Source organism: Pongo abelii, chromosome 11 (assembly GCF_028885655.2).
Source record: "Pongo abelii isolate AG06213 chromosome 11, NHGRI_mPonAbe1-v2.0_pri, whole genome shotgun sequence".
Lineage (NCBI taxonomy): Eukaryota > Metazoa > Chordata > Mammalia > Primates > Hominidae > Pongo > Pongo abelii.
Genome location: NC_071996.2, coordinates 68,275,780 through 68,293,023, shown reverse-complemented (window position 1 = coordinate 68,293,023; position 17,244 = coordinate 68,275,780). Strand labels below are relative to the sequence as shown.

The window sequence follows — 17,244 nt, the reverse complement described above, 5'->3', positions numbered from 1 at the left end:
TCATTTGAGGTCAGGAGTTCAAGACCAGCCTGGCCAACAAAGTGAAACCCCGTCTCTACTGAAAATACAAAAATTAGCCAGGCATGGTGACGTGTGCCTATAATTCCAGCTACTAGGGAGACTGAGGAATGGAATCACTTGAACCCGGGAGGCAGAGGTTGCAGTGAGCTGAGATTGTGCCACTGCACTCTAGCCTGGGCGGCAGAGTGATACTCTGTTTCAAAATGAATGAATGAATGAATGAATGAGTGAATGTGATCCACCCTATCATTAAACTTTATCCTAGTACTGCTGCTTTTTTTATATTTTAGTTTTTGGCATAAAAAGGAGTCTGCGAATTTTCAATAAAAACCACAAAACCAAAATATGTTTTTATATATAGTTTTTATGCCAGGTTAGGGGTGCCCCATCCCATCTTCTTTGGTATCCCTTACGTAAACATTGTCAATTTTTGTTTGACTTTGCTGCTGTTGGTTTTTCTTTGTACTTTAATTATTTTCAGAATCAAAGTTTTTGAAGTATTTAGACAACATTTTTAGAGTCAATGTGTCATATGCATGCTAGTTATTACTAAAATGTCATTTTGTCCCTTGAGCTTTGAGTTTAGTGGGCTATACTCTGTAGGAGTGTCTAGCTTTGAATTGGCCAGTGCTTAGGTTATGTTTCACCCAATTACTAGTTTTGAGCACACACCGATTATTACAGAAGGGCATTTGGATGTGCTTGTGTTGCTTAGAGCCATCACATTCAGTTCTCTTTTAATACCAGACATTTAGAAAATGAAGAGAACACTAAAGGTAATCCTAGAGAGGTGCTTTAAAAAGGAAAATACCATCATCTGGTATTTCTTCTCCTTGTTCAAAATTACAGTAAGATCATACTGGACATTCTTACCCACTACCCACTGGGTGGATATGTCTGACGGTCCTCCTGGACCATGACTGCCAAATACTGCTTTGTGGGGAGCCCAGCATAGGACAGCACATGCATCGGCTGAACTTGCTGTGTGTTATATAAAACAGCCTGGCCTGTGACCAGGGCCTAGACCTATCATGACATGAAACTCCTCGGCTCCCCCTTTATATTAGGTCTAGGGCAGCTTTGAATGGTTCTTCTTCTCCAGTTGCTAAAATCGGAAATTATACTGACTCCTTATTTTCTCCTAAGACCCAGTCAGATAAATGAAAATTTCAATTACTGTACCTTACTCAGGGAGATACAAGTTTAAATAAATCAGAACGCATTTAGGGCCAGGTAATGTGGAGCAGCAAAAAGCTACCTTTGATTCATAGGCCATTTTAACACATCATCTAAACTTCAAATACACTAGTGTTATTTTGCATCTTTTGTAGAAGAAAGAAGGTCATCATCTGTAGGGGATTTTTTCTAACTGTACTGAATCTTTTTTCACCTTTTTCATCCTACCCTCATCTCCTCACAATAAACCTTTAAGAAGTCTCCCCTTCTGGAGATCTATTGTACAACGTGGTGACTATAATTAATAATAATATATTGTCTACTCAAAAATTGCTAATAGTAGATCTTAGATGTTCTTACCACCCTCTCCATAAGCTGATAAGGTGATGGATATGTTAATTAGCTTGACTGCAATAATCATTTTACAATGTATACATATATAAACACTGATATACAATGTAAATATATAGAATTTTTATTTGTCTGTTATATCTCAATAAATCTGAGGAAGAAAGAAATCATTATATGCATGTTCAAAACACAAATTGACTCTGTTATTCTCATTTCTCTGTAAATCTTCACCTAAATAACTAAAGAAAAAAACTTCAATGTTTTTATTGAATAAATTAAAATTCTGTTCCCTCCAGGTGAGTGTTTCTATGGTTGGTTAGAACCTCTGTTGGCCAGAATAGCTGAGAACTACACAGCTGTCGTAAGTCCAGATATTGCATCCATAGATCTGAACACGTTTGAATTCAACAAACCTTCTCCTTATGGAAGTAACCATAACCGTGGAAATTTTGACTGGAGTCTTTCATTTGGCTGGGAGTCGCTTCCTGATCATGAGAAGCAAAGAAGGAAAGATGAAACCTACCCAATTAAGTAAGATGATTGCTCTCAGAGTCTTATATTTACACCCTATACCATACATTGAATACGTACACAGTTTGCTTTATAGCAATTGCCTCTGAGGTAATTGATAAAGAACACACATATTCTGTATAAAGAGAATCTAAAAGTCATTAACTTGTGTACTTACTTATACATGATGTTGCTGAGTAGGAGGTAGCCGTGAGTGAGCTCTTATGTCTTCCTCATCAATCATTACTTAAAAATCGTAAAGCATGGTTAGGAGAAGACATTTAAGTTTACTCCAATGGAAGAGGACACGAAGTACTCCCCCCCACCCCAAAAATCTTGACTTTGAAGATAGCATTTCTAGTTTTTATTAATCTGAATAAAAGTTTAGAAAATGTGATATGGCTTTAATTTTTTAATTTCAGTTCTTAAAATATGCTGTTTTATCTTGTTTAGTTTTTATAACAAAATTTGACAATGGATTATTTTTCAGAACACCCACTTTTGCAGGAGGACTTTTTTCCATATCAAAAGAATATTTTGAGTATATTGGAAGTTACGATGAAGAAATGGAAATCTGGGGAGGTGAAAATATAGAAATGTCTTTCAGAGTAAGTTTATGGAAATTAAATATAGCAGAAATATTAAACAATGAAATATATTGTGTTCTAATCGGCTGGTACATATGATTACAGATTGTGCACTCTACTTTTTGTGCTTTCTGAAACTTAATTGCTGGAAATTTTGGAATAAGAATATTTTCTTTTAATATGTAACTTAATATATTTATTCATTGTTGCCAATGTAACAAGAGGAATCAGTTAAACTCCTGTGTCCAGGCAGTAACACCAATTAATGCACTTGTAGCTACTGAATTCCAGCCAAGATAAATATAATTAAATCTAGTGCTTCAGGAAATGAGTTGATCATCAAGGGAGTTAGAATGGAAAAACATTTATGAATAATTTTAAAGGACATTGGACTTAACTGTTTGGATTGAATGAGCTGGATTTTTTCTATACACATTATAAGTTAATATAAAAAAAGGCTTTGGGTAGACTCCATATATACCTTATGTATTTGATTTCATGAGTTTCATTTTCTGCAGTAACTTTATCATTCATTTTTCATCTCTTAGGCTGGAATGTAGTGGAAAAAGAACTGAACTAGGAGTTAGAAGATTTAAGTTTTGGCTATGGCTCCATCACATACTGGCAGTGATGATCTTAGCCAAGTTTGAACTGCTTATGGCGGGGTCTTGTTTATTCATTTCAGTATTTCCAACCCCTAGCACGTGTTGGGTCACAAGCACAGTTTGTTGAATTGAACATATCACTGAGTCTTCTCATTTGTTCAAGAAAGGAAGGAGAGAAAGAGATTGTAATTACTTGCTCTACTACAAGCACATAGTATTAAGTATGACTTATTTTCTGATTCTTTGGTAACTATGGCAGAGTCAATTATTAAGACATTTAAGTGAAAAGGCATTGATTTCATGATTTGTCATTTTATTTAGCATTAATGCAAATAAGGGTTTTTTTTTGACATTTTATCTCTAAATTGGCATGAATTTTAAAATAATCATCCACTACTTTGCAAGTTCAGTAGAATGGTCATTGGTAATAATAGCCATCTGGAATTGTTTCCCTGGTTACAAAATTGAATATACAAGAGATAAATAGGGTCTGAGTCCACTTATATCCAACCTTAGAAGAGAAACTCTAGTTTAAGTGAAGTGACTATGTCAGTAGTTCAGACAGAAGTCAAATGCATAAGAGCCTTTAGTTTTCTGTGCATATTAGAGAACTTACATAATTATTTGCAAAAACAAAAGCCTGGAATTCATTTTTATGAAAAATCTGAAATCGCCATTTTGTTAACTTACTGAAAATGCACCTCTGTTGTCTTTAGTGTCTATGCCATTTAATAAAATAATTCCTTACATTTAAAAACTTAAGTTGAAATGGCAGGGGACAGAGACTATTTGTAATATTGTAATCTCTTCTCTAATTTTGTTTTTCATAATACCTTAAAGGTGAACTTAAAAGCAACACTTTGATTTTTCTAAAATACTGTAAATTTAAACAAATATCATTAATTATCAGGTATGGCAATGTGGTGGGCAGTTGGAGATTATGCCTTGCTCTGTTGTTGGACATGTTTTTCGCAGCAAAAGCCCTCATAGCTTTCCAAAAGGCACTCAGGTGATTGCTAGAAACCAAGTTCGCCTTGCAGAAGTCTGGATGGATGAATACAAGGAAATATTTTATAGGAGAAATACAGATGCAGCAAAAATTGTTAAACAAGTAAGTTAAAGCTAAGTAGTTAAATTGCAATAAAATCTATAACAAGTTCACATGTCCTTTTGCGTCGATTCATCTCAAGTACAAAACATCCAACAATTTGAAAGTAGGTTTTTAATTTTAACTCTTAAAGTACATGACTTATGAATCCAAGTTTCCTTTTTTAAGAAAAAAGCTAAGTAAACTGCTTTTTAAAAAACCAGGAATTCTACTTGATGTTTTTAATATGAAAGATAGTACATTTTTGTTGCTGCCCTGGTTCAATATTTTACTCAAAGAAAATTAAGTAGAACTGTTTTTACTGATTTTAGGAGATATAACACCTAAATAAAGGTTCTAAATGACTTTTTGCACTGGAGATAGAGACAGTGTCTTAATGTGGCATGAGAATAAACCAGGAGTGCCAAGCCTTTTTTTTTCAAGCTCTAGTTTCACTACTTACTGGAGGTGTTACTTTGGCAAAGCCTTTGAGAATGTAAAATAGGGAAGACACTTCACAGAGTGGCTGCAAGGTGGCTGGACATGGAGTGCATGCTTAACATGTTTCTTTTCTCTCCTTCCCTGTTTTAAGAGATGAAATACACATGTTGCCTCTCTCCCAGAGTAGCTGTGAAATAAGAAAGTGATAAGTGCTAACAAATATATGGTACTCTTGTTATTAACCTGCCATAAATAGATTCTGCTCTGCAGAATCATGAAACCTAATATATTAGAAGTGAGTTCCAATAGTCTTAATAATATTAGATAAGGTAAATTAACTAGATAGTTTAAGACCACGCTTCAGTGAATAGTAGTCGTCTTTTGTAGGAAATAGTGCTAATTTGCAGGGTGAGGGAAGGTGGAGTATTTATTGGGAGTCAAGGGTATCAATATTTTGGCTGTTGCGGTAAAGAACGAATTGGTTACCTCTTCCCCTTTTCTTTGTTCCCCAGTATCTCCCTGTTATGATGCAAATTCAGAGCACTACTGAGTTAGATTACTATCTTTTTACCCAAGGCCATGAAGACAAATTGGGCAGATTGTGTACTGCACAATAGTACTTGGCTAGGCAGGCAAGTGGGCACTAAATGAAGCTTATGCTCTGCTTGTCCCCCACAAAGGGGCACATGAGTCAGCAAATACCTGTTTGTTACCACAGGACACATAGATCTACATGGTAAATGTAATAAGCTAGCCAGAAGTCCTAAAGACTCATACTTTTTGCTAAAACACCTGGGTTCAAGACATCGAAGTTGGCATAAGAAAATTTCTTTAGTTGAACTGATAAGATTGAGTATTTACTTTTGCATACATTTAGATATTACATGTACTTTTTCTCTAATATTTTGCCTGTAGGTCAAATACCTTGAAGTTTAATAATGGTTTTTTTAAAAAGTTATTTTCTTAGTACCTTAAAATAAAGGAAAACAAAATTCATTTAAACTTGAAAATTGCCTTTTTATATACTAAAGGTTCAGTTGGGGATATTGTTAAGAACAAGCAACATCCTGAAACTAGAAAAATTACTCCCAATGGGTTATTTCTTGCTTATGGTTTTCTGTGATCTTGATGGAGAAGAGATTGAAGTTGCATTGTGTATTGGCACTGTTTGTCTATACCTGATTTCTCACACCTCACTTTGCAGGTCACTTTTAGGTATAAAGTTGGGACCAATTTTGGATGCTCGTACCACCATTCCTTTGCCCACAGCATTTTACTAGAAATCTTTGTCTTGTAGGGAATGTTTGTGGCACAAATGAAGAATAAAATAGCATCATTTTAGTATTTTAATCAGCACTGAAGTGGTCTCGACTCTCTTTTAAAGCCAGAAATGAACAGGCAGGCATACTTTCTACTTGAATGAATGATGAAGGCTGTTGAATTGCCTCTTGAATTTTTAGCATGGATTTTTAAAAATACCTAAATAGAAATACAAATAGCAGTATTTTAAGTACTTTAACAATGTTGTTTTAATTAAGCATTCCCTTCATTTCTCATGTTTCTACAGAAAGCATTTGGTGATCTTTCAAAAAGATTTGAAATAAAACACCGCCTTCAGTGTAAAAATTTTACATGGTATCTGAACAATATTTATCCAGAGGTGTATGTGCCAGACCTTAATCCTGTTATATCTGGATATGTGAGTATTTTCCTGTTCCTTTTTTAATTAATATACTCCTTGCCACCAACCTTTGTGTGGTTCTAAGAAAATTGCTGAAATACTTTCTTTATTGCTTTTGAGATTTTACATTATAATCGTTAGCATTACTTTCTAAATTATTTTAAAAATATATAAACCACATGGATTAAAAAACTTTTCATAACCTGAAAATTTTCCTTTAGATTAAAAGCGTTGGTCAGCCTCTATGTCTGGATGTTGGAGAAAACAATCAAGGAGGCAAACCATTAATTATGTATACATGTCATGGACTTGGGGGAAACCAGGTGAGCACTGCATTAAAAATCCTTCACTTGTAAAGCATTTACAAGCACAAGTGAGATGTTGCCTATTTTTCAGAAGTCCCACAGCAGCTTTATACTTGGGTAAGCTGTGTGTGAAATGTTTTCGGACTGAGTTTGGCAATTGATATTGATGAGTATTTTTTTGGTTTTTACTCTGGCTCTGAAAACAATTTGAGTAGCTTAACCATTAAAAAAAAAAAAAAAAAAAAAAAAAAAAAAAAAAAAAAGGAGGCCGAGCAGAGTGGCTCACACCTGTAATCCCAGCACTTTGGGAGGCCGAGGTGGGTGGACCACTTGGGCCAGGAGTTCGAGGCCAGCCTGGCGAGTATGGTGAAACCTCATCTCTACTAAAAATACAAAAATTAGTCGAGCGTGGTGGTGCATGCCTGTGTTCCCAGCTACTCGGGAGGCTGAGGCTGGAGAATTGCTTGAACCACGGAGGTGGAGGTTGCAGTGAGCCGAGATCACACAATTGCAGTCCAGCCTGGGTGACAGAGTGAGACTCTGTCTCAAAAACAAACAAATCAAAAAAAAAAGAAAAAAAAAAAGGAAAATGAGAAAATAATAGAATAATGCCATTTGAAATTTTTTTTAAAAACAAAATTCTATGTAGCTCTTTGATGCTTTAACTTTTGCATGACTATTGGCATGGTGATTTTGCAAGTTTACACATAAAGGCCACATATAACTGGATTGAATCACAAATTACATCAAGTGTTAATAACAAAATAGAGCATTATAAATTAATTTTGTGGGCCACAATATTATTTCAATATGTTCCTCCTTCTCCAACAAAAGAGGAAGATTCTCCTTGATTAGTGACATACCTGCTTTACTACCTTTTGACTATTTTACTGATTAAGATTCAAATGTCAAATATTACTATTTACTTGCCTATGGGTAGAGAACATGTTATATACAAAGTTTCTGTTTTTTTAAGCTTCCTTTCCTTACCTTTTGTAACTTAACTCCTGGAAAGATTAGACTATTTCTCTCATTTGTTCATTCAACAAATTCATTGAGTGAGCCCTGCATGCCAGATACTCTGATGAATTCAAGCTATTTAGACTCTAACTCCTTTAGGAAATCTATAAACTAGCAGTTCCTTAGGATAAAACATTCAGAGTGTTCTGGGGGTATAGAAAAGGGCATCTGAATGAGACTGGGTGTCCACACATTTTCCTGAGAAAGATGACATTTGAAAACATTAAAAAAAAAAAAAGGTAGGTAGGAGCTAGTGAGGTGGCTGTGGGGAATGGCAACAGAATAAGAAGAGTGTGAAGGAAAGTGAAATGAAGAGAAGAGCCTGGATATTTCTTCTGGGCATTGCAAGTATTTTGGTGTAGAGTCCAAGATGTGTGTGGAGGATTTTTGCAATAATTAATATCCATGATGTCCTATTTTAATGGGACAAAACTTTGAGATGTCAGTTTTAGGAAAAAAGAGCCAGTTTATCTCCTGGTCCATCCTCTTCTGTATTTCTTCCTACCCATTAGGCTCAGCTTAATCTAGTTCTAATCCTTATTAACCTAAACCAATCAATCTACTGAGGGCAGATGATACAGATGCCCAGAAGCCAGAGCTGGTGAACTGGATCTATTGCTGGATGGTTAAGGTGTAATTCTGAAATAGGATGGAGATATATATGGACACATATAGACAGACATACATCTATACCTATATCTATATACATATATATCTGTACATACATGTGTATGTGCATAAATCTATATGCATCTTTTTAAGAATTTTCTTACCCTCCATATACTAGAAGAAAAATAGTTATGTAAATAATTGGATTCTTTGGAAATAACACTGATCTATGCTTGTAAAAATTAAGATTTTGAGCAAAGGGAAATATTTCTGCATTTGTTAAAGTCTTATCACTAAATGTAAATCCCTATAAATTTCTCTTAGGCTTCTTCTAGCATTACATTTATTTTATCTTAAAAGCTGAAGATATATTGTTCACGTTGCTTTTTCCATTTTTCTGTTATCATTTTCATAAAGATAACAGCTTTATGATAGCTCTGTATCAAAAATATGTTTACATTTTAAATAGAATATAGCTATCTTTTAGAAATTGGGGGATGGGAAAACATTCACATATTCTTTCAATAAATATTTGTTTAGAACCTATAAAGTAGCTTGTACTGACTGTTACCGTAGTGAAAAGACAAAGCTCCTGATCTTGTGTAGCTTATGTTCCACAGGAACAAAGAAAAAAATATGTAGTTTTGGGCATGAAGAAAAATATAGCAGGTAAGGGAATGGTGTGTTTCGGGGTGGGGTGGTTATTTTAAGAGGTGAGGGAAGACCTTTTTGGAAAAGCAACCTTAGGGGGAGGCCTGAATACTTTGAGAGAGTGTTCCAGGAGAAGATGCTTATCTTGGAGGAAGGATTTCCAAGAGTGGAGGCCCAGAGGCAGATACATGGAGAAAGCAGATAGCCACTCTGCTCTAGGCAGAGTGGTCTAGCAAAGAGGACTAGGAAATGAGGTCAGGGGCATTGATAGGGACCTGATCATGTAGGGCTTAACAGGCCACATTAAGAAACTTGGACTTAATTCTAAGTTTGACAGAAATGACTGAAGAGTTTTGAGCAGGAGAATAAATATTATCTGGTGTATATACTAAATAGAAACTTCGGCTTTTGTTACCCTAACGCAGCTATTGATTTTATTTTGGTTTATTTACTTGACATTTTATTTTTAATCAAGCATCGCACTTAAACCGTTTTGCAAATTTTAGTTCCCTGAGTGCTAAAATTTTTAGATATTATATAACTTGATCATTTTTTCATGTTTCCTTCTACTTTTGATCAGATAATGTTTTTATAGCATAAAACTTCATGTATACCAAGTAAAAATAAATATTTTGGTTATGTGACTAAGCTGGCCAATATTACTAGTGTAATGCAGTTTGAGTCATTATAACTTGATTATATTTACTGCTTTGCCTCTTCTCTACTCGTTCTAAGTAATGGGTCTCTCCAACATTCACAGCTATCCAATTGTGTGCTCTCTTTTGTTACCAAAGTACTTTCAATATTTTCCATTTTTTATAATTTTTATTTTAATAACTTTTTAATAACGGGTAAAATACTCAACAGCCTTTGTTACCATCTTTGAGGTCTTAAGGCTTATCTTTCTTAGGCAAGTATAGCTAGAATGCTATTTTCATCATCTAAACCCATTTTCTTCCAGTGTCTCTCTGAAGAACTACTAGTTATAAAAATGACTGATGTTTTGCTTGTGGGCGGAGATAAATTAAGCATGAGACTAAGAGTAGGGAAACTCAAGATATGTGGCTCTGTGAATTCAGTGAATGTTTGTAGAGTGCCTACTCTAATAGACATAAAGAGTTTAACACAGTGCCTGCCTAGCATGTAATAAGGACTTAACACATATTAGTGCTCCTACTAATTATTTCATTATTGAAAATCAATTATGTTAACTTATTTTATCTTTATAATGTCAATATTATGAAATATTGGATTTGTAATGGGTATTATAACTCGATAAATTGCCTGACTTCAGTCTATAGGGAAGCCAGGTCTACACACCACACACAATTCTAATAGAGTGCTAGAAAAGTTATCTCTGATGTACTATGGCAACCTTGAAAAGATTGTAATTTTGTGCAGCAGGGCAAATTCAGGCAAAGCCAAAGAAGGAAGGTAATATTTGAGTTGGCTCTGGAAGGATTAAAAAGGAGTTAGCCAGGCAGAAAAGCGTCAAAAGTATATTCCAGGCAGAGGACAGACTGTAAAGCAAAGTCTTAGAGTTATAGATACACATGTTCTGATTGGTAGAATTGTGTGAAAGAAGCATAATATATAACTGGGGCAATGGTTGATGCAAGATCCAAAAGAAAGATTTCATGTACCAATTAAGGAGTGTGGACTTTATCTTAGCAACAATAGTGACTCACTTAAGCAAGGGCAGTCAGGGATCAAACCAATGCTATAAAAGACTATCTGGCAGCAGATTGGATTGCTGGATGATAGGAACAGAAATTGGAGGTAGCTGTAGGTGTTTCAGTAAACATTCTGAGAGTCTGAGTAACAGAAGTGAGTACACGGAAGTGAGAATGGATGGGATGTTAACATCTGAGAGGAATAGTGCAGCTAAGGGACAAATTACTTGGATATGTGGAGAAAGAGAAGCATCAGTAGTAACAATAGCTAAAATGTATGAAAACTCACCATGGGCCAGTCATTGTTCTAAATGTATTCTACATATTAACCCACATATCTTCATAACCCTGTGGGGTAGGAACTATTAAATTACCCATTTTCTAGTGAGAAAACTGAGGCATGGTGAACACCGTGAAGTCCCTAGTTTAGTGAAAACACCTTTGATTGAGATGAAGAAGAGAGATGGAACACTTGTGGGAGAGAGGCAATTAATGTTCTTGTTATAACTCTTCATTCCCTTTTCTGAGGAATGCCTGGGATAGCCTCCATTCTCCTTGATAACTTCCAACTTCTGGTATGGGGAGGAAGACAGTACCTTGTTAATGAAGTAACCACCTGTTGATGAAGGAAGGCTATTGTATCGTCTATCACAAAAACTCAGCTTGTGTTTCTAATAACTATTTTTATTGTATTATTTTGTTGAAATAGAAATGACTTCATTATTTAACCAGTTGCTTATTTATTTATTTATTTTGCAACTGAGCACATGGGTTGCATTTGTCAGTAACAGTGCTGTTCCTTCCACAGTACTTCGAATACTCTGCTCAACATGAAATTCGGCACAACATCCAGAAGGAATTATGTCTTCATGCTGCTCAAGGTCTTGTTCAGCTGAAGGCATGTACCTACAAAGGTCACAAGACAGTTGTCACTGGAGAGCAGATGTGGGAGATCCAGAAGGTACCTCAGTGCAATTAATTCAACTATTTCACTATTTTTCTTAGTTCTACTTGCTTATCTGGGAAAATGAGTGGAACATGGTACATTATCTATCAGAATTTCTCTCCCTTTATTAACTTTGTTATTATGTGTGTCTACACATGTGATAAGAGAATGTATCTATGAATTAAGTACTTTTTCTTAGTAACAAAAAATTAAGTTGCTCAGTGGAACCATGATATATGCAGATGAGCACTTCTGTGAATTATTAATATTAGTTGCTTGTTTTTTACTATTTAGGGTTTCTTATAATGCTTTTTGCAACAGTCATTTTTTTTTCTGGCAGAGAGAAGAAAAATTATTTTATCTTCTCGCTTGAAGTGATTAATTTTTTTCTACTCTGTTTTAGCACTTTTTCACAAACCTAGAATTGAGAGAATACATAACAGGTCTCTTCTGTTTTTAAACATGTTTAAGGCTTAGCTGTATCATAGCAATTCTTACCTGAACATTGTTTTGTGCAGTACTGGAAAACCTTAACACTGGCTTTTATAATTTATGATGTTTTTAAGAGTTTGTCACTTATGGATATATCAAGGGAATACTTCTTGTTTGAAAATGTGATTCAAACCTTGTTCTGTCTGCCTCTCTTCATTGTGTAATACCTTACTAATTGAACAGTAGTAGCTTAAAAGGTGGCATTTACACTAGAAGCCAAAAAGAGTTTATCAGACATGGCTCACCTTAGAAAGATTTACTATTAGGTTTGCTTCAATGAAACCATAAAATCTTTTTCATGTTTATCACTTAACTATGAGTCTTGAAATTTAATGTCTGTTGTTTCCTTTTATTCTAGGATCAACTTCTATACAATCCATTCTTAAAAATGTGCCTTTCAGCAAATGGAGAGCATCCAAGTTTAGTGTCATGCGACCCATCAGATCCACTCCAAAAATGGATATTTAGCCAAAATGATTAAGTGTTCCTTAAAATTAAGTTGAAAAAGGAAATATTCTTTCTCATAAAACTGTGACTAGGCATACACTGTAGTTTTTGAAAATTATGCAAAAGCAGCTAAATGTAACTTATTCCAAGTGCATTTTTCTTATTTATATCTTGAACTATCTATGTAGCACTACTACAGAAATTCTGCAAGTTTCTGTTTCAAAGCACAATAACTAGTAATACCAAAGACTATTTCAAAATGTCCAGATGTAGGGGAAGAGATGTTTACAGTATGATGAAAATAATTTTCCAAGTAAAGTGATGTTTGTGTGTTTTGTACACTTAGGGATATATATAGCTACATTCGCACACTCACAATTTAAAATATTTCCCCTAGTTTTTTGGGGGGATAGGAAGAAAGATTTGTTACTGTATTTTTTTAACTACATAGAAATAGATCAATAAAGGTCAGCATTGGCCTCTGTGTACAAACCAAGAGCTTTTACAGATCCAGAATTTATTATTTTAAAATGCAGGTGAACTTTTTTTTGCCTTTGGTTTACTTGTCTGTCAAATGTTTCCTTAAACATGAAACTGAATAAGGAGAGGAGTATTTTTAACACTTAAATTTCTTGGCAAATTTTGAAACATTTTTTAGTCTGTAACGCACTCCACTTGAAGCACTTAAGTCTTCCTTAAATGACTTTTCTTAAGTAATGATACTGTGTGTTTTCCCAAAGCACTTTTAAAAAAATTTTTATAAATTACTATCTGTTGAAAAGGTGTCCTTTTCCTTTCTGCTAGTATTTTTTTTCTTACCAAAATTCACTAATCTTGAATGTTTGTGATATTAAATTTCAAATGCAGAATACTTGACTCATTTAAAGCTAAATTTTGTTACTGATTCAATTATAATTGTAATGGATTGTTGACTTTGTAATGGATTCTTTTCATCAAAAAGCCTTATTTTTTTATCTATGTGGAAAACACAATAAAACATCCTCAACACTATTGTAATCATTTGGTTAAGTTTTTTTCCTCTTTTGGATGAAATCTGTAATTGATAATAGGTGGGAGAAAATGAATTTTGTATGCTGAATTTCTAAGCGCTTATTGTTTGTAAAGCCATCAGATATTTCTTATGGCACAAAAAATGAGGAATAGCAAAATTTCTGTGTTCAATATTTAGAAAATTTTGTATTAATTTCTGATAACGTTCCTTAAGCATCTGATAGAATGATGTTTTCAAAAAATTTGATGCTTGCTTAGGAGATTTAACACTTATTTTTTTGTTTTTCATCATTTTATATTTAGATCTCCTGTATTCTTGTTCCAGAAGTAAAATATAATTGGTTTCATATTTTAAATCTGGCAGAGCCTCAGCTATACAAAAAAGAGCATATGTTGGTTATTGACCCCATCTTCTCATTGTTTGTTTGTAAGTTTAAATTTGTATTAAAAAGCCTGCATTCTGAACTGGACATGGTGGCTCAGCCTCTAATCCCAGCACTTTGGTAGGCAAAGGTGGGAGGATCATTTGAGCTCAGGAGTTCCAGACCAGCCTGGGCAACATAGCAAAATCTCATCTCTACAAAAAATAAAAATAAAAAAATGAAATTAAAATTAAATTACCTAGGTGTGGTGGCACCCATCTGTGTAGTTCCAGCTATACAGGAAGGTGAGGCAGAAGCATTGCTTGAGCTTGGGAGATCGAGGCTACAGTGAGCTATGATTACACCACTGCACTTCAGTTTGTGTGACTGAGCAAGACTCTTAAAAAAAAAAAAAAGCCTACATTCTCCAGTTGATTATTTCACCTAATGTGTATTATGTGCCTAATTTTCTATCAGAAGTTGTATTAGCCCGTTTTCACACTGCTGTTAAAGACATACCTGAGACTGAGACTGGGTAATTTATAAAGAAAAATAGGTTCGATGGACTCACAGGTCCGCGTGGCTGGGGAGGCTTCACAATCATGGCGGAAGGTGAAAGGCCTGTCTTACGTGAAGGGAGACAAGACAGAATGAGAACCAAGTCAAAGTGGTTTCCCCTTATAAAACCGTTAGGTCTCGTGAGACTTATTCACTACTACAAGAACGGTGTGGGGGAAACCACCCCCATTATTCAATTATCTACTACTGGGCCCCTCTCACAACACGTGAGATTTATGGGAGCTACAATTCAAGATGACATTTGGGTGGGAACACAGCCAAACCATATCAGAAGTGATGGTAGGCAGAGTACGACTTGTTATTACTTTTGAGCTATGTCTCATGGGTCAGAAAGAAAGGCAAATAATTTTGAAGTAGATAGTAAGTACCAGTAGGCACGAATATCCATGAGCATATATTTCTCTTAGAGCTTATTATGTCTCTAAATACAAAATTATTTCTCAAAAATATTTTATAAATGAACTTAAGCATGTTTTCAAAAAAACCAAAGTGAGTGCCCTGCATGTATCACTCATATGTTGACATATCATGATCCAACTGAAATCTACTTAGAGTAGGTTGATATTATTATGGGAAAGTCCTTCTTACCTGATTTGGCAGCCTCAGGCTATTGCTCAAGTGTCATACAAATCATGTCATTAAGGACTGGACCTTTAGGGTAGGTAGTGCCTTTTAAAAGTCTTGAGTTTTGGAACAATGATAACAGGGAGTTATTTATGGAGCCTGGCTGCCATCCACCTGAGACTTAACTGCACTCAAGTGTGAAATTGTGGAATTCTTGCTCAATTTGAAGCTGCCATGGCAAATGGTCTGGTTGCTACAGAAGACCTGGCATGCTGCCTTCATTCCAGAGGACCAAGTCCTAAGAACTCTAGGTTGGTAAGCTGCACTGCCAAATCCACTAGGGTTAACCTGATGGGCAAGTTCACTGAAATCTGAGAGGGGATCTCACACAGTTAACTATAGGAGAAAACAAGCAACACACTAAAATTGCCCATTACTATAACCAATGATGATGGATTTTTTAAGCCCCTATATTACCAGAGACTAGTATTGGACAATTTAGTTAAGTACTTTATATACCATCAAAATGTAAGTGCAAAAAGGACAAGGTTGACTTTATTGGAAAGACTAGAAAAAAATCATTTTTAAAATGCTGTTATGTGTAGATGAGAATTGTAAAGGATAGGGAAAACAAAAATCTAGGAAGATTCTGTACTCAGATTCCTTCACAATTCACTTTAAAGACAGCAGAAATAAATATCTTTAGACAATGCATTTTTAGTATGCTTTGTGCAAGGAAGATGTTTGCAGAACTCTCAGAAACCAGTTCATACTCAGATAAAAGGCCTTGGCCCTGCAATAGAATATCTGTGAAGGAATTAATACACATAAAAATGTAGCATTGTGTGTGTGTGTGTAGTGTGTATATTTTAAATTAAAATATTTGACATCTTTTTATGAATTTATATTTTAATTACCTTTTCCAAATTATCAACCTACCCAATCTTCCCTTTTCCAATCTTACAGTCCTACCTTTGCCACATCACCAGCCCAACTGCAAAAGAGATTCCTCCTGCACGCCTAGTCTCTCTTGCTCTCTAGGCTTCCACAACACCTAGGAAATTTTTTGTGTCTGTTTTAGGGATTTTATTAGGCACCAGGCCCTAATAATATACAAAATAGTCCCTATCTGAAGGTGGAGAAAGTTATAGTTTAGTAATGTGGTCATCAATGTGGTCTCATAATGATGTTTTAAAGAGAAATAGTCCCATGATGAAGTCAACATACTCAACTTCTGGTGAGTCCACTGACAGGAGCTAGAGGAGAAAACAGGCACCCCATATTTTAGAGGTAAATAATTAAAGTAATGCTTCTTAAACCTTAATGTACACACAATAATAAGATTCTGATTGATTAAGAATCAATCAGATTGAATAAGATTCTGATTGATTAAGAATCAATCAGATTGAATAAGATTCTGATTGATTAAGCCTGGGGTAGAGCTTGTAATTTTGTATTTCTGACAAACTTTCAGGTGATACCAAAGCGGCTGGCCCTGGTACCGCACTTTGAATAGAAAGGCTACCCGGTGAACCAATGCCCAGGGTTCTTTGAGACTACCATGATGCCTTTGACCATGCTTGACATCCATAATTACTTCTAGTACGACCAGAAGTCAATGCCTCTCTATCAGCCATTATCATTATTCTTCCCTGGCAGCTCCTACATCCTTTGTATATCTCTAAGTTGATAAATCCCCCACCTTCTGATTACCTTCTCCTCTGCAAACTTCTTTGATTAGAAAACTCTATTATATCAATAATTTTGTCTCTGAAAATTCTACATATTGTCTTGCCTTAACTGAACTGGACATTGATAAATCTTCCAATTCTAGTGAGGGTTATTGTTTTTTGTTTTTGTTTTCTATCATTCCTCTTGTACTTCAAGGCTAGGATTTGGGATAGATGTGTCCTTCTTCAAAAATGCCCCAGCTTATTTGAAGCCATGTCATGTAGATATATTACGCTCTACCCCTTCGTGCTGCTGTCAACCATGAATTTATAGGTCATTTGTCTTAATTCATTCCCCGCATTAATTGAATACTTTAGTTCCTTTTGGCGTTTCTTTCTTTATACCTCTACTTGTGTCACCCTATGGGTGACTTCATTATTCGTGCAGGTAACTCC

At 35.1% G+C, this 17,244-nt stretch overlaps 1 protein-coding gene across 6 annotated transcripts in view; it reads left to right on the top strand.

The window, feature by feature from the left end:
- Window positions 1-13,619, top strand: part of GALNT3 (polypeptide N-acetylgalactosaminyltransferase 3) — a 47,216-nt gene extending 33,597 nt beyond the window's left edge. For all 6 annotated transcript variants that reach the window (XM_054549426.2, XM_063712842.1, XM_063712841.1 and 3 more), the window contains 7 exons: window positions 1,845-2,079; window positions 2,549-2,666; window positions 4,161-4,361; window positions 6,346-6,477; window positions 6,681-6,782; window positions 11,526-11,678; window positions 12,514-13,619. In XM_054549426.2, the coding sequence (XP_054405401.1) occupies window positions 1,845-2,079; window positions 2,549-2,666; window positions 4,161-4,361; window positions 6,346-6,477; window positions 6,681-6,782; window positions 11,526-11,678; window positions 12,514-12,636 (1,064 nt within the window). In that variant the 3' untranslated portion in view covers window positions 12,637-13,619. The remainder of the gene's footprint in view (window positions 1-1,844; window positions 2,080-2,548; window positions 2,667-4,160; window positions 4,362-6,345; window positions 6,478-6,680; window positions 6,783-11,525; window positions 11,679-12,513) is intronic.
- The last annotated feature ends 3,625 nt before the right edge of the window (window positions 13,620-17,244 follow it).